Raw genomic sequence first — 26,163 nt, 5'->3', positions numbered from 1 at the left:
TGAGGGCACTGACTCCATGAGAGAGAGAGTTAACGTCCAAGCAATGTATGTCACTGACTATTATACCACCGTTGTCATGGTAATTATTCATGAGGGCAGGCTCTCTTCTTTGCTTCCATTTTTTTCTGTCTCCAGGAAACGTTGCATCCCTTCGGCCACTTCCATCTAGCAAGCAGGGAGTGTGGTGGGGGAATTAAAGTGACACAGCTATATTATGTTGAAAGTAAAGCAGAGCAGCTCACAAGGGGTGAGATCTTTGAAGGGGGAGTAGCCTTTTTATAGACGAGACTCATTGAGGATCAGACTCTCTCCAGACTCCCATAACCTTTAAGGAGACAGGAGTCATTTACCTACGTGGATAACCTCTCTTTAATTCTTCTCTAACCCACTGGATAAGATATAACTGGATGCTTTGTTTTCATGCTTTTTTATTCTCTATTGGTTTGTAAGGCACAGATGGACGAGCAGCTGATGCAGGGGGCAGTTCCTTGCACAGCACACTTAGAAAGCGACAACCCGAAGGCATCTTGAAATAGCAATTCAAAAGAGGAGGAGGGGAAGAAGGAGGAGAGAAAGGAGGGGGTTTTGAGTGAGAGCATTGGTATGCCAGGCTCAATATCTAGCATGGCTGTGGAGAAGAAACAGAGTGTCATCCCTCCATCGCAGGGACCACTTTCTACACGTACCGTCGAGAGCCAGAGGAAGGGGAATGGATCTGAAAGAACGAGAGGTTAGTAGCTTTTACCTGTGCTCTTGTCTATGAAGGATTTGTATGGTTTCCATATCACATAACAAAACAAGCCTCTCCTTGGAGGAAAGCCAGAATGACTGTAGATCATAGATACAGGATAATCTGATCATATTGATGACGCATTCATAGAATATATAGTATACATTTCCTTTGAGAAACCATTTATTATTTTACAATTGAGCATGGCTACCATAAACATGAGAAAATCAGGGGGCAACTGTGGACACAGATTACATAATACACATAGAATAATCACCTTCTTCATATTTTTTGAACCCTAAAGGAATACATCCATGTGATTTTTTGTCCCCCCCCCTTGTTCATATATACCAATTATTCATCGGTCTTGTGTTGTCCTTTTTCCTTGCTTGTTTCAGTCATCTTCATGAGGACTGGTCAGGTGCTAGCATGTTCTCCTCGCCTTTTATACGCAGGCAGTTTATAATGGCTCTTTTATTTGCAGCTGACCCTAAGGCCATCCCAGTTCATAATAGCCACTATTTGGGACAGATTTTTTGAAGATGATTTGTTTTTGGTTTATATGTCACAGTCACTTCACTTCTAAAAAATGCATTTAGAGGCAGAATCATAATGTATGTTTACAGATAGTAGAAAATCAAAATATCCAAAATAATATTGAGAAGAATAAAACCTTGAATGGGTCAGAGTTATTACTATTTTCTTACGGAATAACATGCAGTTTTTTTTTCTCACTCTTAGACAATATCAAACCAAATTCACAGGCAAAGAAAACGGCCTGTTCTGTCAACAACTCTGCCCAAATCTGCCACACAGCCACTCCACGGGCCACTGCAGGTTTGATACAGCTCTCACATTCACCATTTTATGAGGCTGCTGTCATTTTAATAGGATACTATGACAACTTTCAGCATGACTTTTCTTTTACAGACTGACTTGATGTTTAATGTTTAATATAACTAATAGTACTTCATGTAATTTGTGACATCAAAGTATTATTTTGCCATTCTAGTGGCTAATGGACCAAATGTTGATGAGAGGCTGAAAGCAGCACGGGAAAGAAGAGAGGAACAACAGAAGTTACTTGGTATGTGAGCTCCTGCGGTGGTACAATTCACACGACGCTGTTAATGCATTGTCCTCAATTTCTAATAAGATTAACATGCATAGCCGATTCACCTATTTAAACTGATTCATTATTTTCTCCCAGCCTCTCGGGAACTGAGCAGGGTGGAGAGGGAGCAGCGGGCAAGGCGATACTATGAACAACAACTGCAGCAGCGCAAGAAGAAACTCCTGGAGCAGAGGCTCAAAGAGGAGAGGAGGCGTGCTGCTGTGGAGGAGAAGCGCAAGCAGAGACTGAAGGAGGACAGAGTGAGTTTGGATGGTGGAAAACAAAAACACTTTTATTTTTAGTGAGGCTGATGTTTTCACAGCTCTCGATTGAGTAACATCAACACTGAAGCTTTTTTTCTTAAATTAAGGACCGATATGAATCTGCAGTGCGTAGGACACTGGAGAAGAGCCAAAAAGCCCAACAGAACCTCAATCAAAACTCAAGAGGAAGGAAGCTCACCAAGTACGGTAAGTAGAAATTAATGTGCTTTCTTTTTTTCCCTCTCTTTTAACAGGATCTTTCTAAACTAATTTTAACCATACTTAACAGTATCTGTTCTCTAATTCTAACCCATACTTAACAGTATCTGTTCTCTGTGTATCATATCTTGACACAACACAATTCCTGGAGTTCCTTATCTTTTGTTTTTGCTGCACTTCTCAAACTTTAAACTGATCAATACGCTAGCTCCACGTCGCTTGCCACTGACAACATGGGAGAAGAACTTGGTCAGTCGCCTCCTTACCCCCACATGCTCTTATCTGGCCAGAAGCAAGAGTGCTGGTTGTCAGTCAGGAGAAGAAGGTACTCTCTCCCTCATGATAACAGAATCCATTTGCTTTAATTGTATGGCAATGCAATGCTAATGGTTTGTTGATACTACTACAACTAACATTTCTCAGCTCTTTGATTACTAACGCTGCTCATTTTCCTCTCTGTTCACGTGCCGCTTCACATTTCCATTACTGCTTTCACCATGTCTATATTTCCCCCCAATTTCCCGTAATGATGGCACAAATCACTGGCTCAGTTGTCCATATTTGTCGCCGTGCAGTTTCATTCCACTCCATGAATACCACCACCACCACCACCACCACCCCTCACAAAACCCAGCACCACTCTGGTTCAGTCCACCACAGGCCATCTGCCTCCCCCAGTCCCAGCAACAGCCAGCACAGAAGCATCAATCTGGCACAGGTAATTTCAGCTGTGCATTTGGTCTTACATACATGCTGTCTTGCTTATTATTTTTTGGATCACCCAGCTGTCTTTTTTTTTTTTCAGTCTTTAATTATTTTGTCAGATTTATGTACTGAAAGCGGAGATTTTATTCTGATTAGTTTATTTAGATCAGTATTTTTCTTTTTGTTTTAGATCAAATCAGCGAGAAAGCAAGACACCAATAAGAAGAACTCAAACAGTGGCTCAAATTCTAGATCACCTGCCGTCAACACCAGTGTCAAACGAGCCACAGTTACACAAAGCAGAACACCCTCCCCCTCACCTGAACGGTAGGTGAAATGTTTGTCCACTGTGCATTCATGACATATTAACAGTAAACTGAACAAAGTGGGACATCTGCTCTCTTCTGCTGGATCTTAAAGGACCCCCCGAAGATCAATCAGCAGACATTCAACCCCGCTGCAGCTCGAGCTCCCATCGGTCCCTGAGGAAGATGTTGCAATTTGTAGTTCTGCCCTCTCTCCTGGTAACTCAAGGCCTGTCAGGACACCAGCTGAAGGTCAGCAAGAGAAAATGAGGAACGAAAACCCACCAGAGACTCCATGTTTGAACCTGCCCAACAAGAAGATAGAAGCTATAAGCAGAACTGCAGGAGATGGAAGTAAGCTAGACACATAAAGTGCAGCATTTCAAGTGGTATTTAATGTGTTTCAGATATATTTTGAAGTTGATATTATTTCTCTTCAGGTCTTTCCCAGACGCCTCTTCGTCCAGCTCCACAGCCTCCTGAAGTCATGTGCAGGCCTTCAGCTGGGACTACAGACCCAGAGGAGGCCTCACGTCTCCTGGCTGAAAAGAGGAGAGAGGCCCGACTGCAACGGGAGAAAGAGGAGCAGGAGCGCCTGCAAAGAGAGGAGGCTGAAAGGTAAAAAGCATGTCCACCTATGAGACAGAAACACTGCAGTAGCAGGGCATTAAGTCTGTTCTATTACAATTTATAACATGTTTCAGGCGGAGTCGTGAAGAACTGGAGCGCAGGAGGGCAGAGGAGCGAGCACGACAGCAGGCCGAAGCTCAACGTCTCATAGAGGAGAAGAGGAGAAGGGAGGAAGAGGAGCAGAGACGAGCTGAGGAAGAAAGAGCTCAGGCTATGAAGGAAGCCGCCCTTCTGCAGAAACAGGTCGGAAATGCAAATGTTACTCAGTGCAGAAGGAACTACATCTGCACCTACAGGCAATGTTGTGGATGCTTTTTGGGATTTTTTGCTAATGGACAATTTCTTTGTGTTCCCTGTTTTTGTGTGTTTCTGTCTAATATAGCGAGAGGAGGAACAGGCCAAAGAAAAGGCCAAAGCAGAGCAGATGAAGCAAGAGCGAGAAATACTCGCACAGAAAGAGGAGGCAGCCCGCCAAGCAAGAAAAAAGGTTTGAAAATGTTAAATAGGAATTAAGGAAATGTATTTATCATTACACAACACAAGTTTGTAATTCTTTCATGCTACATGATAGAATGTATATACTGTTTGTTTTTTTGATAAAATAAACCAAAATATACAGTTATTTATATACATATATACATACACATATACCCCCAGGAAATAATTCTGCAGTGAATTTTGAATTTGCATCTTGGGGGAATGTAAACAGCAGTAGCAAAATACATTTGAGAAACAGTTTTCATTCACATAGACTACATTTGAGCATGAAGCTTCATCAAGTCCATCTTTCCTTGACCTGGGCTCTGTCGGCTCGGAACATGGTCCACCGGGATGATGATGGAGCAGGTCTTTGTAAAGATGTGGGCACAACTGTCTATGATTTCCTGTTGTTTGGTCAGCCTGAGTCCCATTTCATCCAGACTGGACATTTAAAAATGTCAAAATAAAACCTAATCAGATATGATTCAATTATGTTTTTAGCAATAAATACATATAAAACAAAAATATAGCGAGTTTGAAGGAGCTACCGGCCACTGCATATACATGGTCAGCCACTGCCATGACAAAAAAAGTTAAATTGCTATATCCGTAAACAACTATGAATTATCTGTGTTAATCAAAATGAATAATATCAAAAGTTCTGTCTTATTTAAGAGACTGAATCTGAATGTTTTCAAAGTCTAGTATGACAGTGTTTTAATGAAAGCCGTTTTCTTTTCCAGCGACTTGAGGAGATCATGCGGAGAACCAGAAGGACAGATTCTCCAGATACGGTGAGATTTAGAATTCAATTTTTAAAAAGTACATTGCCCCAGGGCTCTTATGACGCACATCCAGTATCCACTAATAACTAACCAGCTCCATGTCTAAAAGCCAAAAAGCTTGACTAAATTGGTTAATACTTCTTTATCACAGAACTCTGTACCAGTGAGGACCTCGCCAAATGAAGCCCAACCAAAGGAAAACACAGAGCCTGTGCACAATGGCACTATAGAAGATGCAGTCAAACTGCCAGTGGGGACTAAAACCTCACAGCTGGGGCTGAACAATGAGGAGGACATGGTACCTGTTGTGGCCTTCAAAGAACGTAGGTCTCTGAGGACTCTCACAGGCCTGGAGGAAATCCAGACCCACCAACGAGCAGGTGAGACACGGCCAGCAGATCACTTGAGAACATTTGTCCTCAGAGTGGGAAATTAACACCAACCAGCTCTTTGTCAGGCAAAACCCGACAGTATTCAAAGCAAAAACTGTCTTGCCTGACAAAGAGCTTGCAGGTCAAACATTGCATTAATAATGACTTGTTTGCAAATTTAAGTGTCCTTTTCTTTTCCTCTATATACAGTATCCCTTAATAAAAAAAACTAAAAATATATTACTCATCTCTTCAGCTGCTCTGAAACATTTTATTTGATATTTTTTTTGTTGTCTCCCTGTTGTGTATTCTTTAGAGGTCATCTGAGCACCTGCAAAGTGGGCAGACATTCAAAGACCGTACTGGAGAGCAGTGATTTCTCTGTGAAACACAGGAATTGCTGCAGCACAGCCATTTTGCTGCCCGTTGGCACCTTGAAAGAGCATGTAAAATTACAGCCTTGCCTCTCACTGAGGACATCAGCATTTGGTCACATTTCTGTGTGTAACAAGTGGCACAAATACTGGGCAAGTTATTTATTAATTTCTTCAGTACAGCAGGTGTCTGAACTAATAATGACTATCCAAAAAACTGTAGATGTAGACAGTGGTAATGATAGTTTGCTGGCAAATACAGTTTCAGTTATGGAGAGTGTTGCCTTTGTGAAATACTAGGAATAGCCGTTCTAACAATCACAACATATGTTAGCCATATGCTTTTTGCTTATTCCTGATATTTCTTGCTATTCTAAGCACTTTTCCTTCCTCAGTTTTGTCACTGTGGAATAGCTCAAGTGGCCATTTGCGCTAAGAACACAAGAGTTTTTAAGCTCACTTCCTACATAAATCCCTTGATTTTGTGAAATATAGCAATCACATATTTCAAAGCTGCTACGGAACTTAGTTTCCAAAGACTTTGCTTCAGTTTTGTGGGTGTTGTTTTAGAGAATAAAATGCACAAAGCTTATTGCACTGACAGTTGCTATGTTTGATATTGCGCAATCACTTTACAAAGCAAAGTTTAAGGCAGAAGTTAAGAAGTTAAGTGAGTTTATTACAATAAAATAATATAAAAACAAATGTATCTGATCATCAATATTTGATCTTATAGTTTAAGTACTGCTTATACCTATCACTTGTTAACCTGTTATAAAATTGAAACATATGCCATATTTAATTAAAGGTAATACTATGCCGCATCTCTGCCTTGTTTTTCACTTAATTTGTTGACTGTAAACATAAAAACTCATAAAAAATGTAAAATAAACACATTAAAACACCAAACACGATATCAAAATGCTGCTTGTCCATGCAGTGCATGAATGTAAACACCTCATACAGTCCACACTGTGCACATTTCTTAGTATTTGTACTGAGAACTTTAAGGGTTAACAGAAGATGGAGAAAGGGGCTGAATCATTTGCAGCAGCCGTCTGGTTTCCTCCGTCTGCGCATGCACCTTCCTGAGCTGAATCTCCAACTCACTGCCAGCCAACAGGGATGAAAAGTCTCCATCTGTAGAGGAAGAAAAAACATCCCAAGAACTGCTGAATTACGATGCCTGATTATTTTAGACTTGCTTGGGGACATATGCTATCAGATCATTGAAATTGTTGCAGTACCCTCAGTTGCTAAATACGTAGGTGTACAACAAATACAAACCTTTCTTGAGGTTGAATACTGTAACTATGGCAAGTTGCTGAAACTTCACATCTTTCTTTTGGAGAAACACCAACAGGTAGTCCAGCATGGTAACATAGTGAGGTCTCAGCAACTGGACCATTTCCCCTGGGTGAACAGTGTGAAAACATACAGAATATAACAATATTTAATATGCAATATAAAACCAAACTGATTATTTGATGTTTTCCATCAGTGAGTAATATCTGCACATAACATTACCAGTTATTTCTAGTTTGCTGAGGATGGCCGCACTGTTGTATGGCAGATCAGGATTTTGTATTTGCTCCGACAACTTCACCAGTCTTGAAACTTGTTCTGATGTTATTGTGGCTGACAATTTAGACTTGAGTGGATCTGAAATAGTGACAGATTGTGGATGCTTTTCATATAAAAAAAAAGGGGTTAAAAGTAGAGCAGCAACATTTAAAACAGAACAGATAAATACAAATTAATGTCCTGGTCACTCACCCCAGGTCATCAGCTGATGTAAGTGTAACGTCACATGCAGCATGGTCTCATCTGACAGGGCGGGAGATAGAAGAGCCCAGAGGAGTCCTGATAAACACGGACTTTCCATCACAGCCTAGACAACAATAATGGGATTCAAAGTGGCTTTATCAGGAGTTTATCTATTTCATGCACGATGTACAAACAAATCACGTATTTACTACAGACATGTGACATGAAATCATGAATTGTAGCCATGGCGTACCTGCTGACCCACGCAGGAGCTACACAGGTCAGCGATTATCTTGCAGCTATGTGTGATTATAACAGAGCTGGATCTGTGATGATGAAGCAGCTGACCAATTTCATCCAACAGCCCTTCGCTCACCAGGATGTCCTGGAATCAAACCACCATGAAAATATGATCAATATTGGAATTGGAACAGATTAGTTGCCTCATTTCTGCTGTCATTTTCTTTGACATCCATTGATTATGACAAGAAAAAGGAAAAAGAAGGTTCAGGCAGACTTTCCAACCACTGCACAGCTGTAATACACCACATTTAGGTACCAACTCATGTAGGAGATCGTACATTGTTTGGTGGGTGTGCAGACAGTGTAGACAGTAGTGTTATGGCTGACTCAGGAGAAGAGGTTTTCAGCAGTGCCTTCAGAGGCAACACACAGTCAAGCTCCATAAGCTGCTCCTGGATTAGAACTACACAAAAAAAAATACAGTTTAAATGACAGGGTATGGTGTCGATTTCTGGTTTCACGGTTTACAATTACCATTCTTTGAGAGCGTTTGGAGGCATCTGCACGCTTGGGCTGAATTCTGAAAAAGGAATGAAAAAATGTTTTTGCTGATTTAACTTCAAATTCATCTATCAGCCACTAAGGGTAACAATTACCTTTTGCACAGAGGAAGACATGAGGGTGAGAAGAGATTTTAACAAAAAATGACCCCCAATGCTGAGTAACTTTGGATGGTGCTCCTGGACAGCAGCGATGTTGCACAGAGCGGTGCAGCTGTAAAACTGAACCTCTGAATCTGAGGACTGCAGTAGAAGTACCAGCACAGGAATGGCTCCTGCTTGACATAAGATCCTTGTTGACCAATCTGGAAAAAAAGAGACAGTTTTTAGATAATGTTTCTGTGTTATATTCAAGCAAAGTAACACTAGAGAGAAAACAAATACAGCAGCCTCTGTTCTTGGGAAAAATGTGTGAATATTGAGATTTGAAGGATCCCACCTGACTGTGCAAGATGTAACAGAGCCCAAGTTGCGTTCTGTTGCACCAGTGGGTCGTAGGATTTTGCCAAAGCCAGCAGTGGTATGATTCCATCCACCATGATGGCTTCCATGTTTGATTCTGTAAAAAGAGAAAGAAAATAACCCCACACATAAGCTCAAGCTGATCAAGACAGAACTACCATATTATGTTGTCAAATAGTCTCTAAAAATAGATTACAAGTACATTTACACTATTAAAGCCTACTGTAACAATATATGAATAGTGTAAAATAAAAGTAAAATGTAAAATAATAGATAATATAATAATAAAAAAATAAGAGTTCTCCCTGTCTGTACAAACCTGAGGAGGCCAGCATGGTGACGCAAGCACATGAGTGACACTGAGCGGTGGCATCCCCAGACTTGAACGACTCCAGTATCGGCACAAGCATCCCCATTTCAATCACTAACTCTTTGCACGCTGAAATCGGATTTCATGGACAGTAATTATGAGCATCTGACGCACACAAACTATGTGATCATAGGTTGAATGCCTGACACATTGATTTGACCCATTAAAACAATATAAATACAGAGGAGAGGTTAAGGATTGTGAATTAACAAAGGACACTACTTTAAATACCTTGTTATTCTTATATCTTACCATTATTTTTTACTAACAGATTTACCAAGGACAGACAGATAGTCTTTTGCACATCGAGGTCAGTTGATAAAAGTAAGGCCATGACTGGCTCCATGAAGGCATCTGGTAAGGGAGAGTTCACTGTAACACACAATTACAAACAGAAAAAAGTTATTAAATAATGAACAAAAAATGACTGTGGTTGAAGGAGAAGAACTGTATGTAAGTTAAATGTCTTCATTGTGTATTTTTAGAACAACCAAGAATGATCTACAGGTTAAACACAATTTAAATTAGCTGTCTGTCTTACTAGATAAGGCCAAAAGTTAGTTATTAACATGAAATCTTCGACCCAAAAAGTCCCAAAAGAGATATCCCACCAAGTAAACACAGTAACTGCCACGTCCATGCAAAATACAATATGTGGTCACATATTAGCACACTACTGGACATAACTTGCACTTATCTTATCAATAAATGATCTGACAAAAGAGAAACCTGAACTACGCGAACTATGAGTACTACAGTCACATTATATGAGCCACTGCCCCAAAAGTTACCAGTTTATCATAGTAAAGGAAATTAACACTGGGATATTAAAAAGAAAAAAAACTATCAATGTTTTCTGCGTACTGTAACAACACTAAAGCCCCACACACGCTGGGTATTATCTGCCATCACTGGAAAAGAATACAGTTGCAAATTTGCATGATACTGGTCATACCCGTTAGGGAGCTTATCTCCACACTGAGTGATATGAGGAAACTGAAATACCAAGAGTAGTCTCAATTCATGTGCCACTGATCTGCAAGTCATTGCTATCATGTAGTCTGTCAGAAGGAACATAAAAATCAGTTTGACTTCTTTACTCACAATGATGACTGAGATGTAAATAATACATGGCTGCAGTCATTTGTAGATCAGGGTTTTCTGAGGTTGCAAGCCTGCTCAGTGCTTGTAGACTTCCCTGATTAAGGAGTTGAGTTTCATCATCTGAGAGGAGAAACAGATTAACAATAATGAATATTCCCAAACTTTAGGGATCATTCTAAAATGAACAGTCTAAAATGAACACAGTTGGACAGATATGTTGCTTTTCCCTTCCATCACATGGCTGTCTACAACAAAGAAAACGAACAGCTACAATGTTCCTACCATACACAAGATGTACAGAGGGCGACTCCTGAGAACTCCTTTCAGGTTTGATCCTAAAGCAGGTGCACCGACAAAGTTCTCTGAAAATGTCCCTTATTTTTTGCTCAAACTCTCTGCAAAATGTCCTCAAACGAGCAATAAATTCTTTGAGCAGTCGGTTGCAATCCTCACAAAAGCCAGAGGCCATGACTACATTTTCAGCAGAAAGGTACAGCACCTGTCTGTTTTACCCAACCTGCACACGGACACGCCTACTGGAAAGTCACGTGACTGTAAGGTAAATTGCACTTCTTTGTTACAGTACATTTCATTGTTCAGACTCTTTACATAACTCTTATTAAAAGGCAAACGTCCTGTACCGAGAGCAGGTTTTAGGTAAGTGTTAACAGTGGAGCTGATCACTTCATGTTCGCTAGTTTATCTTATATCCATATCTCATATTATATCCATATCTCATGTAAAATATATACCCTTTTCTCTTTACTTATATATTTATATTTGTATTAGTTTTTATTTTCTTTGTTGTATTAATTAATTAATTTAGGCTCTTTTTTTTGTTTGTATGGGTTACAGCCTCCTCTATACGATGTATAACTGTCTCTTGGGGAAAGTTTTCTTTGTAAAAAAAAAAAAAAAGTGCAAAATAAACGTTAATCAATTACTATACTACTTCTTTCTCTGATTGTGTTATTATTAATCCCACTGTCTCTATGCTGAGAGATAGCTGCGTAGATACGTAGATAGTTACGTAATTTTGATTCTGCTGTCCTCGAATTCCATTGGTCAATCCGGTTGTTTTTTACCCTTACGTCACCAACATGGTCGCCAAGCTCCGCCCTCACGTTCCTCCTCCTCGTTGTTGTTGGCTTGGTAACCGTCTCGGCGTTGTTGGTGAAGTTGGAGGACAGCAGCTACATGAACCTCAGTTAACCCTTTTAAAAGACATGCACGTAACGTTTGGTTTATTGTGAAGCTCAGACTGTTTGTTGGAGGAACTAAATCTTACTGTACCAAACGTAAGTGACGTTACGTAAACAATGCCAAGCTACATTAGCGCTTAGCAAGCTACGTTAACTAGCGGAGCTTCTCACAAAAATGTGCTTTTTCCTAAAGATTGTTTCAGCCACAGCGACGCAGAAAACACACAAGTTAACACACGTTGCGGTTTTGTTGTAGTGTTTTCATCCATAATGATAAACTTGCATGAAACACTTAAACCAATTGTCCACGTTACGATCCAGCAGAGATTTTGTCGTGCAGCGTTAACGTTATCCCTGTTTGGTGTTTTTAGGATGAAAGCCTTGCTCCCTGGATTACACTCCTTTTGCACTCAGAATGAGAGACATTACATCGCCTAATAATGCCAGCAGGTGAGTGTCCTGCTGTCCTCTCAACACCCCAGTGGTTGGAGAAATATTTGGATCTTTTACTTAAGTAAAAGTAGAAATACCACACAGTAAAAATGCCTCGTTACAGTACAGATGTGATATCATCTTAGTGTAGTTGAAGTATCAAACGTGAAATAATAGTAATATATAGCAGAAAACCTAATTTCAGAGTCTTATGTTATTATATAACTCTATATCATGTTGGTGGATTACTATTATTTAGGCATTTAAGTGTGTAAGCACCATTTTAATTGAGATGGGGCTAATTTAAACTAATTTATAATTTATTTGTTTTATATGATCTGTATGTATAAATAATTTTAGTATTTAAAATCTGAAATGTGGTGGAGTAGAAGTAAAATGGAAAAACTCAAGCCAAGTACAAGTATGTCAAATTTGTTTGATTTCCATGCCGTATTACCTGATCTGTATGTATCCAGCGCCCTTGCCCGTTACTTATAGTGTAACCTTTTTACAGGTGAGAGTGAAGACCGGGTGAAGACCCGGGAAAGATTCAATGAAGTGTTCAAGAAATACACTGAAACAGAGAAGAAAAAGGTGAAGAAGAAAAACACGGAAACTCAGGAGACTATTGTGGTAAGTGTTCTAATGTGTGTACTTCTGCCTTCAGTGGTGGAGAACATCACAATCAAGCTTTGAAGATCTGATAGTTTAGTGTTGAAATATTTGTAGGAAAACAGAGAGAATGTGCAGAACGTGAATCAGAAGCTTATTTGAATCATTCTGGTTAGATTCAGCAGAACAACTACGACTGTGTTTCAAATTACACCTGGTTTGTTTGCTGTGTCACCTTTTAAAAATACACTGCACAGTTATTTAAATGGTCTTATTAAATAAAAAGAAATTAACATATATATCGACATCGGTGTGCTCTCCCTTCCCACTGTTTCTTTTAGCTTCAGAATCTAAAAAAGAATCTCAATCTTGAGAAGGACACGGAGGAGGACGAGACCATCCTCCAAAACACGTATCACCCCGAACAGGGCAGCCCTCGCTACACCAAGAATAAACGCAGAGAGAGGGAAACAGCTGAAAAGATTAATATTAACAACAGTAGGAACCAAGATGAGAGTCAAACTTCAAAAGGCAAGAAGAAAAGTAAGAGGGAGCTTCCCCCCCTCCCTGTACGTCAGGACACCTCAAGTTACATCCAGGAGGACGTGGATGCTTCCAAGTCTGAGATCGCTTTGGAGCCAGATGATGTAGATGGCGGAAAGGAACCGAAGCGAAGAAGTAAGAAGGGGAAAAACAAAGGAGCTACAGAGGCGGAGAGTCAGGTGGAGGACGCAGAGGATAAGCTGCTGCATGAATACCAACAGCAGATTGCACAGAAGGAGGAGAGGACTTTAAAGAAGACAAGAGTCAAGGCGGAGGAAGAAAGTATTGTCTCCCAAAATGTTACGCTAAATAATGATGTTGGGAAGAAGAAAAAGAAGAAGCTGAAATCTGTAATCTCACAGTCAGAAGTAGGGTGTGTATACAGTATCTACTAATGTGATATTTTTTTTGCATTTAGTACTAAGGCTATATGTTATATGTTTTTAGCAGCATACTGAAGTATGATTTAATTCCTTTTTGTCCACTAGGGATCAAGATAAAGATGGTGACCAGGATGCGGATATGGAAAATGAAACAGAATCTACGGGAAAGAAGAAAAAGAAGAAGAAGAAACATGGTAACTGGATCTTAATTTTCAGGAATTAGTTTAGTTCCATTAAGTTCCATTTAAATGTACGATATTGATGAATTTAATGTTTTTTTTAATTTCCTGCTTTTCAGTTGTCAAAGAAGAGAGTGAAACTGAGGCAGAAGTACCACAGCAACCAACATTTGATAACAGCCTTGTGCTGGGGGTGTACATCCACAGAACAGATCACCTCAAGAACAACCTACTGATCTCACACCCCATGGTGAAGATCCATGTTATCGATGAAACTACTGGACAGTATGTGAAGAAGGAAGACAGGTGAGAATGGACACTCTCAGATACCTACAGTGTGTTTTTCAGTGTGTTTTCCTTGATATTGATGTTGTATTGCTGCGTATATTGTCTCTTTGGATACTAAATTGTAACATGACATTAAAAACATAGTTACTTGTGCTTTAGTTGAATCTAGACATGCTGTACAGTTTTAACATTTCTTGTCAAAGGGAGTAGAGGAGTGTAAAACCTTTGAATGAACACAACGTAATGTAAATCCACTAACTGTATGACTTCAGTCTCCATATTTTTATGTATTTGCTTGAAAAGTATTTGTTTGTCTTGTTTTTCACAGCCATCGTCCAGTCTCCTCATTTTATGAGCAAGAGAACGTTGACCACATTCTCCCCATCATGACGCAGCCTTTCGACTTCAAGAAGAACAAATCAATCATCCCTGAGTGGCAGGAACAGATCATCTTCAATGAACGCTTTGGTTACTTTGTTGAACAAAATGACGAAAGCCCCAGAGTTATACTCTTCTTTGAAGTAAGAGACACTTTATTTAGACCTATTTGGCCCATTATAATGTAGCTGTCAATAACTGGTTTTATTTAAATGTTTTGTAAAGATCCTGGACTTCATAACCATGGAAGAAGCAAGAGCCAACGTTGATGTTGACAAGCATGAGCGAGGATTCAGAAAGATTGCATGGGCATTCCTGAAGGTATTATATTTGACCTGGTCTGGAAAATCCAGTCTGAATTTATATTTTATTGCTCATTTTAATGCTTATTTCACATTTTCTCTGTATCATTTAGCTTGTCGGTACAAATGGTGTACTGAATATCGACAGTAAACTTCGCCTCCAGCTCTTCTGCCCTCCACCTCGGGCAAAGAGGCAACCTAAAACAATTGAGGTGGTCGAGTGGTGGAAGAAATACCCAAGAAACAAATACGCATCCACTCTTTATGTTACAGTGAAAGGCATTAAACTTCCAGAGCATGTAAGTTAGCTGCTAATAAGTATTAATTTGTTTATCTTTATTAAGCATACTTATGTCTTACATTTCTACTATAGGTATGTAGATATGCAAATGTTTGACATGTAACTAATAAAACTCTAGATAAAGTTGTTTCAGATATTCTTGTGTAACGCTGGATTCAGTAATACGTTGTAGCTGAGATTGTTTTTGTTCTGCAGGTTGACCCCTGTATTCGGTCCATGATGGCCCTGCAGGAGGAGAGAGGTAGCACCTCCTACAGTGAACTGCAGAATGAGGTCACCAAGAGAAGCCTGACACAGCCTCTAGACAGCAAGCCGCCAATCTTGAGGTGGAGCCGGCTGCCAGGACAGGTTGGTGGAACACTGTTGTAGATTGTTTTAACTCGCATGCAGCCAGATGCGGTTTGAAATAAGAAACTGTTTAAATATAAACTGTCCATACAGGCTGTGAAGTGATCTCATCCTCATGCAATCCCAATGTACTGTAACAGATAAAAAAAAATGTCCACAATCCTTGTTCTGTTTAAAATGACTTCTAAAGTTTAGCCAATGCTTCAGCAGCTCCAGTTACACAACTCAGTCATGCTGGTATTTTCCAAAGTGACTCAGCAAGGAAGCAATGTCTGGGGAAGGAAGAAGAAGGAATATCTGTATTGTTTTGGGAAAAAAATTGACCTATCTTTAAAACAAGGTTGACTGCAAAAAGCCTTACCAGAGTCTTTCTGTTAAAGGTCTGCCGGATTCCTAACAAGCCCATGCTGTCATTCCGTGGTGGTCAGATGGGCTGCTTCACAGTGCTCTTTTCTCATGCTGGGACAATACTGGCTGCTGCCTGTGCTGACAGAGATGCTTTCCCTGTTGTAGGTAGGCAACACTTTGTCTGTGTAAAGCTCCTGATGTGCCTCTTGACACCTCAGCAGACATTTCCAGCTAATTAACTTGCTGTTTATACGCAGTAGGCATGAACAGCTCTGGGGATGACCTCAGGAGTCTGCAGCTTCCAAGCATATACAAAAAAGGGAAAATGCATTCTTCAAAAAATAACATATTTATTTATTGTTTCAGTGTATGAGATTCCCTCGGGCAAAGTTTTGGCAGCCTTCAGTGGCCATCTCAAAATAGTCTATGATCTCTGCTGGTCCAGAGATGATCGGACCCTTTTGTCTGCCTCCTCTGATGGAACTGTCAGGTACGTTTGTGTTTATTTGATCAAGTAATAAATAAAACTGATTAGGAGTGAGTAAAATAGTTGCGTATGAGGTGTCACTGCTGGTGAATGAATTGCTGTAATAGCTGTTTTTTGTAGCACCTCTAGGGGGAGTAAGTACTCCTCATATTAAGTGGCTCACTATGTCTTTTGCCAGTGACACAGCATGTTTTGGGCTATAGTGGAGATCGTCTGACTCAAGAGTATTAGTTTAAGAACACACTTTCTTTGCACAAAAGAACATTTGCATTATTCAGTTGTTCTTGCTTGCCTCCCTCAGACAGTGGGATGTGGAGAGGCTTCAGGGCACAGCCCAGAAGGTGCTCCCTCATCCATCCTTTGTGTACAGTGCTCAGTACCACCCCACAGCCCAGAACCTGGTGGTGACCGGGGGCTACGACTCTCTGGTGCGGGTGTGGAGACTTGATGTTGATGATGTGAATGGTCAGCTGCTGCAGGAGTTTGAGGGTCACAACAGCTTCATCAACACCGTTTGTTTTGACTCCGAAGGTATTGTGTTTTTGATGTTGTGTCATAAACTGGCAACCTGGCCTTGCTGTGTACCCCCCACCCAGTGCATGCTAACATAGGCCCACAACCACCCAACCACCAGAATAGATGCTGTGTCTTAAAAAGTATTTCCCTCATACAAGTATGCATACACATGAAATTTAAATTAAGCTTGCCATAGTTAGATTTTCTTCTTTGCTATGTCTATTGGCCACCAAGGTGAACTTTTGGATTTGGATTTTAAAAATACATTTCATAGTCATAAACGGATGTCTATGAACAGTGGACTTCTGAAGGCCTTTATTGAGCTAATTTAAAAGTAAATTAAAAACATTTGTTTATTATAAAGTGTATGTCTTACTCATAAACTGCTGCTGCTGCTCAAACTCTAACCCTAACTATTTTTGATGGGGATTATATTCAGTATTTATAATGCCATCTATTATGAAGTAAATTGCTGTGCTCTGTTGGCTTCCTTTGTAATGTGAATGAAGAATCTTGTTCTTGTCTCTTTTTAAAGCTGATGTTCCCTTTGTCGTAATTAGGAAGGAGAATGTTCTCTGCAGACAATACAGGCCTAATCATTGTGTGGAAAACTTCAGTGAATGACAGCAAGCAGCATCAACCTTGTCGTCGCTGGTGTATAGAGAAGGTACAGTACCTGTGCATATCATACAGTATACTTAAGATTTGTGAGATATTGGTCTAATTAGATAATTAACAAGAATACTTGCACAACATAAGTCTCCTGCTTGTGCAGTAGAAAATGTTTTTGAAAGAAACGTAAAATTCTGCATGTTTTTTCTCGGCAGAAAATTGATGAGAGTGACCTCAGGGGTATCCCAATCAACATGCTGCAGCTCCATCCAAACGGGCGATGCCTGCTCATCCATGCCAAAGACAGCGTCCTGAGGATGATGGACTTGAGAATGTAAATAAGATAAGGCAAAACTTAAATAGTACCATCTGTGATTACAGGAAACTGATTTTGGGGTTTTCTATATAGCCACTTTAATTACACAGTGCAAATAAAGGCTTGGTGATTTGTTATGACTGGAGAAAGAGGGTGCATCTTAGCCTTTGTGACTACATGATAACTTATTCTAAATAATAGCATTAACGTACTGTAAGTGCCCTGGTAAAGTCTAACATTACTAACACATTATACAACTTTTCACAAAGTTGACAGCACAGAGCAGCTATTAAAGTTAAATTATATAGCTTCAGTTATTACTGAATTATTAAAACCTCTGCTCCCCATTTCTAGGTGGACAAAATCCATTAGAGCTGTTGAAACCACAAATTGCTACCATTCATAACTAAAATACTGACAAAATAAGATGATGTTTCACTTAAGTGAAAACCACATATCATACCAAAACACAGAATTGGTTTTAGATGTTGCTGTTTCCTCAAAGACCGATAACTGGTGAATTGTAGGAGCAAATAGGATAAAGCAAAAGAAAATATTTTAACACTCTAATGGTAGTAAAAGAAAATGTCAAGGAAATGTATGATCAAAAAATGGGTGAAAAATATTGTATTGGCCAGTACTGTACAGACCAAAGACATATATCTTATGTTTGAACCGATCCAAGTATCTATTTGTATCATTACAACAATTTATCTGCCCCTTTCAGCCTGGCTGTGAAAAAGTACACTGGAGCCACAAACTACAGAGAGAGGATCTATAGCACTTTCACACCATGTGGGAACTTCATTTTCTCTGGTAGCGAGGATGGGATGGCATATGTCTGGAATACCGACACAGGTGAGGACAGGGTTTTTTTCTGTAAAAAAAAATAAGCCAGTTGGCTGACAGTATTCTGCCTAGTGGCTCCAGCAGTAAGCCGATTTGTCTTCTCAGGTGACCAAGTTGCAGTCTACTCGGAGCTTTGTTACCCCACTGCCCTCCACGGCATGTCATTCCACCCTCATGAAAACATGGTTGCTTTCTGTGCCTTCGGTCAGGGCCAGCCTGTCCATGTGTACCTGTACGATCGCAAAGGTTTGTGTAAACAGCCGACAAGTGCCATTTTTTCTGTTGATCCAACCCCTGAATCTCTCACCAACTGTGCTCACTTTTTTAGGAATTTAAATACAAAGTAAGCTAAGACTGTTATCCTTTATCACACAGTTTCCCAGATGGAGTTGCACAAAATAAAAGCAGCATCAAGTGTGAGCAGATCAGCGTCTGCTGACACCAAAACCATCAGGAAAACACCAGATCCCCCAGCTTTACAGGAGACATCTGGTGCTTCAGCCATGGATCAATTTGCCCAAGCAACAAGACTTGCATTGAAAATGCAGTCTGTTAAGGAGCAGCTGAATTCCGTACTTGTAAATACCCGTCCTCTTTTTTATCCTCTATCTTCTTTACAATAATTCAAATAATAATATATTCCAGAACTCACCCTTTCAATCCATTTTTAGGAACCACATCACAGGGCATCAACTTCTGGATACATTTATGAGCAAGGTACTGTGTGTGTGTGTGTGTGTGTGTGTGTACAGTTTTATATAATGAACATGCTATGCTCCATTAGATCTGGATTAAGTGTTAGTGCAGTGGTGCTGTTGCTTTATTTACATGGTCTTTTTTGTGTTTGGTTTGCAGACAAAATGGGGATAATTCACACAGGGAGGAGCTTGACATCAGATTCTGGCAACGTAAGTTTTTTGATCAGAACTCCTTAAACACACCTTTGTATAGTCAGTCTTTATTCGGGTCATAGGTGGTTATGTAATCTGTCGAGCCTTTCGTGCCAACATTGATTTTGTTCTCTAATCTCTGTCCAAACCAGCTTGTTCTTGGCTTTCCTCTCAAGTGCTGAGGAAGGAAACACCACAAAAATAAGTTTAGAATGATATAAAGTCTGTGTGAACTCACATGTTAGCACAGGTTAGCACAGCATTAACATTTCCACCAGGCCATTTGTTATACAGGTTATCTTGCTGGTTACCATAATCAGGGTTCCCAAACTTCCTGGAATGATTAAAATGACCAAATATCTTGGATAATCATCTATATTGTCCTGGAAAACTTTAATTGTATTTTAGCCCCTCACTCAGATCACCTACATAACCTAGGTTAGAGGAAAACTGTAGTAAAATGTAGTCAATCACGGGATATGCTGCAGAAAACTTGGCTGTGGTTAGAACAGAGGAAAGTGAGCTAAAGCTAAGGAAGTGTCCCATAAACACTGACCACATACCTGTAATGAACCTGAGTCACTTCATCATGAACCTGCATCAATTTAAAAAAAAGGAGGAATAAAACTGGGGAAATGTGTCAATACTAGTGAATTATTCAACTGTTACCTTGATTATATATTGTATTTGACATAATAGGGAACTTTAAAGTTTTTGATTTTGTCCTTAAATTGACCTCTGTTCATCTAGACATCAACCACTGACCAAAAAAATTATCTACATGAAATAGAAAATAGTTACTATATTGCTGCTTTTTAGAAATATAATAAATTGCCATTCAAATGAAGTCCAGCTTTGTCTTTTTAGACGGGGTTAAATGCTTCGTTACCTCCTCCGTCTCTCCTGTCGCCGCACTCCAAGCTGCAGATGTCTGGTTCTCTGGCGGAGCAGCTTATCCCCCAGGCAGCTCTGAGCACCCTAAACCGTGAGTGGCTTGTACAGTTAATCACACTGTTATGTGTTTTCAACCAATGAATGGCTTTCCTGCAGCTCTTAGATATGTGAGGTCAAATATTTTCCAAGATTATAGCTGCAGCTCTGTGATATAGCATGTGGTGACTATAACCACAAGCTTCCAGCATTGTGGTTTAGAGTCTCCTTAAGCATGTACACCATACACAGAGACAAAGATGGTCCGCTTGTGATTTTCACTTGTGTCCGTAAGTAATCTCTCTAAACATAAGTCACTGGTTTGTGTTGCAGTCCAAGGTGGAATATTTATGCTAGATCTTTGTTGTTGTTCTCTTCTAATTTCAGGCGGGTTCAGTCCAGTCGGTCAGCGTCTAAAAGGAGCTTCATCTTTCAGGCCACAGTCGGTAAGGATGTTATTTCTTGTATTTCTGTGTATTTCTTCTTTATTTCTTCATTTATTACTGCACTTATTAGTTAACTGCTAATGGGGTCAGACAAATAACATATATCCACATAAATTGCCAGTACAGGTTTAAAATAATGTTCTTTTTCTCCATCAGACCCTTCCGGACCACATTTCTTCAGGCATCCATGTGGAAACAGATTCCACGCCTGTTCAACAAGTAGTAAGTATCCACTGTAGCTGTGAGCTCAGTCACTTGCAGCTTTCCCTACTCTCATATTCAACCCCTCCACCTTTTGTGTTCCTCTTCTAGGTCGTCTCACTCTATGACTACAAAGCTAATCGATCTGATGAACTGACCATACGCCGTGGTGATGTCATCCAAGTGCTGTACAAAGACAATGACAGCTGGTGGTTTGGGCATCTGGCCAATGGGCAGCAGGGATATTTTCTTGCTTCTTATGTAGTAGATCAGAGTAAGTGGATTATATTTTCTTGTCATAGACAGCTGATGGATAATGTATATGAAACTTCCAAATGGGATGCTGAGTGATTTTGTTTTGTAGGAGATTTCAATGAAGAGGCGAGTCCGCCAGTGGATGCACGCACAGCCTTGTCTGAGGGGACTGTTGACAGGTCCACGCCGACTAGGGTAAGGAGACAAGATGAGTTGCACTTGTCCTGTGACTCGCATCGTTTCATCAGTAATGAATATGGGCTAAAAGGGGTAAAATGGTGTGGTAAGGTATACATTTCTGCACTCCAGATGCAGGCTTTCTTTCTCTTGTGTCTATGGTGCTTTTGTTTCTGTTTAGTATCACTTGTTCTTTGTATATACTATACCATAAATCTTTATTTTGACCATCAAACACTCTCTGCAGGCCTAAAATGTTTGGTCAAATTGAATTCCCATCAGTTACAATGAGATTATACAACAAAATATATCAGCACACTGCTGTCTTGTCCCCTTCCTCTTTATTCCACATTCTGTAGATGTGACAGCAGTTTGACCAAAACTGAGAGGTTTATCATCTGCAGTTGAAATGTCAGTGAAGAATAAAAGAAGGTTTGGGATTGAGATAGCAGCTGACTCTAGGTGTGGCAATATTGGTTGGTCAGTTGAGCCATGATAGTCATGACTGAAATGTCATTTGGTACAGAACATTAAATCCATTAATACATTAATTATCCACCCTCTGGATAATTGTCATTTACTGACAAAAATCTTAATTTGTCCCCAGCTGTATGACTCAGCCTCAGCAGTACTTTTTATTAAAACTAAAGTACAGCATCACCAAGTTTTTAGCATGGCTGTAGACTCATGTTTTGTTTTTTAATCCCATTATTCTATCCTGCCATATTTTGGTGAAACTGTGACCAACCATGAGCCACTAATGAAGCTATGGTGGGTGAGTGAGAGACTTTGGGATTTAGGGGTTTCTTCTATCATTTTCATTTTTTCTCCTTCCTTAATTTTCCAAGGTTTCTGCTGCAATTACTTCTTCTGGGGAACTTAGGTATCTTTCTGAGCCAACCCTTTCTGACACCGAACCTGAGTTGACCGATGCCAGGTTAGTGGCTCACTTTACCTCCTGACTACATTCACAGGGTTACTGAACACTGCATGAAGGTCCAAGTGTTGTTTTTCTCTAAGAAAAGCAAGATAACACAGGTTTATGACTGACATGTTATTGTGGTTTAGAAAAAAAATGATTGTGAACTTTGGTTTTCCTGTAGAGCTAGAAGGAAAAAGAAGATGAAAAAGCCAGGAGTCCCTACATCGTCCTCTCAAGCCACATTTTCAGATGCAGACCCTTCAGAGTTGCCCAGCACCAGGAGGAGAGGCAGATCAACAGACAGACCTCTCCCAAAGAGACCGACAGGCCGGACTAACGGTGCCTTTGAGCCTGATACATGATACTCATGGACATATGATTGTTTTAAACTTGAATCCTTTCACCTTTATTCTTTATTTTTTTTCACATCATTTTTTTTTGTAATGACAATAAACCTTGCAGGTGGGTTGTATTTTTACTGTTTTGTTTTTATATTTAAAGAGTCAGTATGCACCTAACCAACCACTGTTTCTGGCCATTATTTGACCAATTAAATACCAAAATTTGAACACATTGTCATCACAATAATTCATTGTTGTATGTTTTATATATTTATTGATGTATCAATTGACTATTGTTTACATTTTTACTGATATAGAAAACATTTCTGTAATATTGTAGTTCTATTTTCTTAGCCTGTAAGAGATTAACAAAGATTGTATATGCTACTTGTTCACAGCTATAAAAAGATGATTAATTTCCAAATGTTTTGTTGATTTCTTTCTGTAAATTATACATAAACTCAAACTTTTGATATGTAATTTTAAAAAATAAATATGATTATGGGGTGCTTTAAAAATGTATGCATTACATTTCTGGAACATACCAATGAAATTATGCTATAGAAACTTTAGTATAATTAAAAAAGTACTTTAAAGAATTCAAGCTAGTCAAGTTACTTATAAAATTAACCTTTATGTTTGCTGTTTATTAACAGAATGTCATGATTTTATATTTAACTTTCGAAGTGTCTTAATGTCTCTAATATCAAGAAGCTATTGAATAGTTTTAGTGAGAAACACTTACTTTAGAATACAGCTTGTGTTTCAGTGGACAACTGGGTAACTTATTTTTAATTTAGTGTGTCATAATATAAGCGTGCTACGCAGTGCATGATGTCAGCTCAGGTTAACAGGATGATTAAAAATCATGTCACTGGTACGAAAGTTTTCATTTACACATTTATTGTTTTTATTCAAATCAGTGCAAAAATATTACAATTGTTCTGTCAGAAAAGAAGGCACAACATACAAAATCAGTGAAATATGACAATGCACCCAGTTACATAATTGTACCATATTTTCTAAGAGATACACTATGGCCTGCATTACACTTAACATGTTTTTTCCTTCATATTATTACAAATGTGGTCAGCAGCTTTTGACTTGTGTCACGTCAACATGAAATCCAACTCATGTGATGTAGAAAAATACGATTATTAATACAACAGAACAAAAGGCACATTTAGTTTGTGATCTGGAATTTGAATGCTCTGTGATTTCCAGTGTTACACTAGATTCATTCATGTTACATTCATCAATAGTGCAGCATGTAGTTACTGCACAGAATTAAATTTAAGTCTTAGTGTACCAACTTAATTAATTACAGCTGTACTGTTGTTCTTAAGGTGTTGGGCAGCACCTACTACAAACACACTTTTAAAACATTTCATAAAAATATAGCAATACTATTACATGGAAATTTGCAAAAAATGTTTCCACGACCCAAGTAAAAATCATTAGAACATAAAAAATGTATAATTTAAAACGTTAAAAAGCAATTAATAATTATTTTAGGCTGTTTCTCTAAAGTAGCTGAAACTTTGAGAATATGTTTTGTTCAATATGGCGTCCTTCCACTTGTTGCTGAGGGGTTCATTCTGTCAGGAGATGAGTGCTTTCATCTGTTGGTCGACTATCTTCTCGAACGCTTAAATTCAAGCATAAAAGTGAGTGTTACCCAGCACGTTCTTTTAAACTGCATGAATAAAATCTAAACAGCTTTCCATGTGCTATACAGTATATATAAATATCTAAATATATGACATAAATCTGATTATCTTAATTTGATGTTAATTATTACCTTTGTTGTTGCGGGCGTTGAAAGAGATAGTGCACACCGAGGAGAAAGGCCTGAGGACAGAGTTGATATTGAGTTTCACGTGTGTAACTGCTAACAAATGAGAATGACATGCTTTTTTTCCTCCATCAATCTTCATGGTTTCATGACTAACAAGCTTAGAATCACATTTCTACATCCTTAAATAAATATGAAGCACTTTCACAGTACAGTGCCGCCTATTTTAAACTGTGAACTGGGATCTTTCAAACCAAGAAGACAATAGAAATTCTAATATCTGCAAATCTGCCTGCAGTTTTCACGGCTTCTTGTGTCCTTTTCTGACATGGATGGTCACGCATATGCAATACAATACACACTGAACAAACATACTTACAGCAAAAAACGCCAAGCCTCCTTGAATAGCAGCAGCCCACTCAAAGCTCAGATGTTGTGTGATAAGGCCCCCCACTACTGGGCCATAAAACATCCTTTAAAACAAACAGGTTTCCACTTTAAAATCCTAATCAGAACATTAAAAATCAAAGGGCAGGAAATAAATACCAACTCGTGGGAAAACCCATCAGATATGTCTCTGCAAATCACAGGGTGTTTATATGTTGGTAAAAACCAATAGGACTTACCCCAGGGACCAAACTGCCCCAAACAGCCCAGACACCATTCCAAGAGTGCTTAGTCCCTCTTCATACCCTTGTTCACTACAAAGAAGAAACAAAAACAAAGTATGTGTATGTAAAGTGGAGTATGTGTTTCACCTTGCATTATATGTATATATATATATATATATATATATAAACTACAGGTCATAGGCAGTACAACATGTGAAGCCACTCACTATGCACATGTGATGATCTCAGGGAACGTGGGGATTGCAGTCATGCCAAGAGAAAACCCAATTACACCAAGCATGATGATCAGCAACCACAGCTGACTACACACAAAACACACAAAAACAGGGGTAAAAAATAAGTTAGTGTTAACTTGTAGGAAATAGTATTAATTGTAAACCCGATGTTGCCATACATTACCTACTGATTTAGGTTTAACTCGAGTTTAAGTAAACAAATATCAGCAGTAGCACTCACTCTGCCCCAAATGTTTATATTAACATTTTTTATCCTGTTTTGCTTTGAGTACACTGAACAACACGCTACATCAATATGATTTATTATTATTTAAAAACCATAGTGTCAGATTTCAGCTGATGAAAAAAAGAAAGGAAAGAAAAGCACAAAAGAAATGTACAAAGAAGGAAAGGAAGGACAATAGACAGAATCAGTACTTGTGCAGTACAGATGGATAAATTGTCATCAAGTTAAAATGTTCCTGTAAAGTTGTAATTAGGAAGAAACTTTAAACCAACAAGAGCAACATTTATCCCATAATGAATGTAAACTGCAAATACAGTATTTCCCCAGTTAATATACTCTATTCCTAGTCAAAGCCAAAATCTGCTTACCAGCAAGTCACTAATTAATGTTACATCTTGTTTCTTTATTCCAGCAAGTTCCTGGAGTTTTTAGAGGTGTTAGTAGGCAGATTTTGTTTCCAGTCTTTATGCTAAGCTAAACTACCAGGCTGTTGACTGCAGCCCGATATTAAATGGACAGATATGAGAGTGGTAT

General features: G+C 39.1%; 4 protein-coding genes across 4 annotated transcripts in view; 2 read left to right on the top strand and 2 right to left on the bottom strand.

Annotated features, from left to right (window-relative positions):
* Nucleotides 1-460: 460 nt before the first annotated feature.
* Nucleotides 461-6,885, top strand: map7a (microtubule-associated protein 7a). The gene is made up of 15 exons (XM_035673414.1): nucleotides 461-730; nucleotides 1,472-1,567; nucleotides 1,743-1,817; nucleotides 1,941-2,104; nucleotides 2,215-2,314; nucleotides 2,535-2,651; nucleotides 2,878-3,044; nucleotides 3,222-3,358; nucleotides 3,452-3,690; nucleotides 3,777-3,954; nucleotides 4,041-4,209; nucleotides 4,349-4,453; nucleotides 5,190-5,240; nucleotides 5,383-5,611; nucleotides 5,919-6,885. Exons 1-15 carry the CDS (start codon nucleotides 604-606, stop codon nucleotides 5,927-5,929), a joined length of 1,965 nt encoding a protein of 654 aa, XP_035529307.1. The 5' UTR covers nucleotides 461-603; the 3' UTR covers nucleotides 5,930-6,885.
* On the bottom strand, nucleotides 6,635-11,584 carry LOC118336903 (vacuolar protein 8-like). Its single transcript, XM_035673667.1, has 14 exons — nucleotides 11,574-11,584; nucleotides 10,765-10,985; nucleotides 10,483-10,602; nucleotides 9,631-9,750; nucleotides 9,328-9,447; nucleotides 8,986-9,105; nucleotides 8,643-8,851; nucleotides 8,521-8,566; nucleotides 8,325-8,449; nucleotides 7,997-8,128; nucleotides 7,753-7,867; nucleotides 7,504-7,638; nucleotides 7,264-7,389; nucleotides 6,635-7,116 (listed from the first exon to the last, which is right to left on the bottom strand). The coding sequence occupies exons 1-14, from the start codon at nucleotides 11,582-11,584 to the stop codon at nucleotides 6,983-6,985; spliced, it is 1,734 nt and encodes a 577-aa protein (XP_035529560.1). The 3' UTR covers nucleotides 6,635-6,982.
* An 18-nt stretch (nucleotides 11,585-11,602) lies between these two features.
* ahi1 (Abelson helper integration site 1) lies at nucleotides 11,603-23,164 on the top strand. Its single transcript, XM_035674638.1, has 27 exons — nucleotides 11,603-11,780; nucleotides 12,056-12,134; nucleotides 12,631-12,749; nucleotides 13,070-13,644; nucleotides 13,760-13,848; nucleotides 13,953-14,139; nucleotides 14,450-14,642; nucleotides 14,725-14,820; nucleotides 14,915-15,100; nucleotides 15,298-15,450; nucleotides 15,831-15,963; nucleotides 16,165-16,288; nucleotides 16,587-16,816; nucleotides 17,362-17,468; nucleotides 17,629-17,747; nucleotides 18,457-18,587; nucleotides 18,684-18,824; nucleotides 18,954-19,156; nucleotides 19,250-19,295; nucleotides 19,434-19,486; nucleotides 20,336-20,453; nucleotides 20,786-20,844; nucleotides 21,001-21,066; nucleotides 21,157-21,319; nucleotides 21,410-21,495; nucleotides 22,326-22,414; nucleotides 22,581-23,164. Exons 2-27 carry the CDS (start codon nucleotides 12,125-12,127, stop codon nucleotides 22,759-22,761), a joined length of 3,657 nt encoding a protein of 1,218 aa, XP_035530531.1. The 5' UTR covers nucleotides 11,603-11,780; nucleotides 12,056-12,124; the 3' UTR covers nucleotides 22,762-23,164.
* A 462-nt stretch (nucleotides 23,165-23,626) lies between these two features.
* The window catches only part of slc18b1 (solute carrier family 18 member B1), a 9,103-nt gene continuing 6,566 nt past the window's right edge, over nucleotides 23,627-26,163 (bottom strand). The window contains exons 10-14 of the mRNA XM_035674756.1: nucleotides 25,374-25,469; nucleotides 25,162-25,236; nucleotides 24,915-25,008; nucleotides 24,542-24,591; nucleotides 23,627-24,388 (exon numbers count right to left, since the gene is read on the bottom strand). Coding sequence (XP_035530649.1) covers nucleotides 24,334-24,388; nucleotides 24,542-24,591; nucleotides 24,915-25,008; nucleotides 25,162-25,236; nucleotides 25,374-25,469 — 370 coding nt within the window. The 3' untranslated portion in view covers nucleotides 23,627-24,333. The remainder of the gene's footprint in view (nucleotides 24,389-24,541; nucleotides 24,592-24,914; nucleotides 25,009-25,161; nucleotides 25,237-25,373; nucleotides 25,470-26,163) is intronic.

The sequence above is a fragment of the Morone saxatilis genome, unplaced genomic scaffold (genome assembly GCF_004916995.1).
Source record: "Morone saxatilis isolate NCDOM2014 unplaced genomic scaffold, NCSU_SB_2.0 Contig3, whole genome shotgun sequence".
In the NCBI taxonomy this organism is placed as follows: Eukaryota; Metazoa; Chordata; class Actinopteri; family Moronidae; genus Morone; species Morone saxatilis.
Note: the sequence above shows the minus strand (reverse complement) of the source record. Positions and strands in the feature narration are given on the sequence as shown.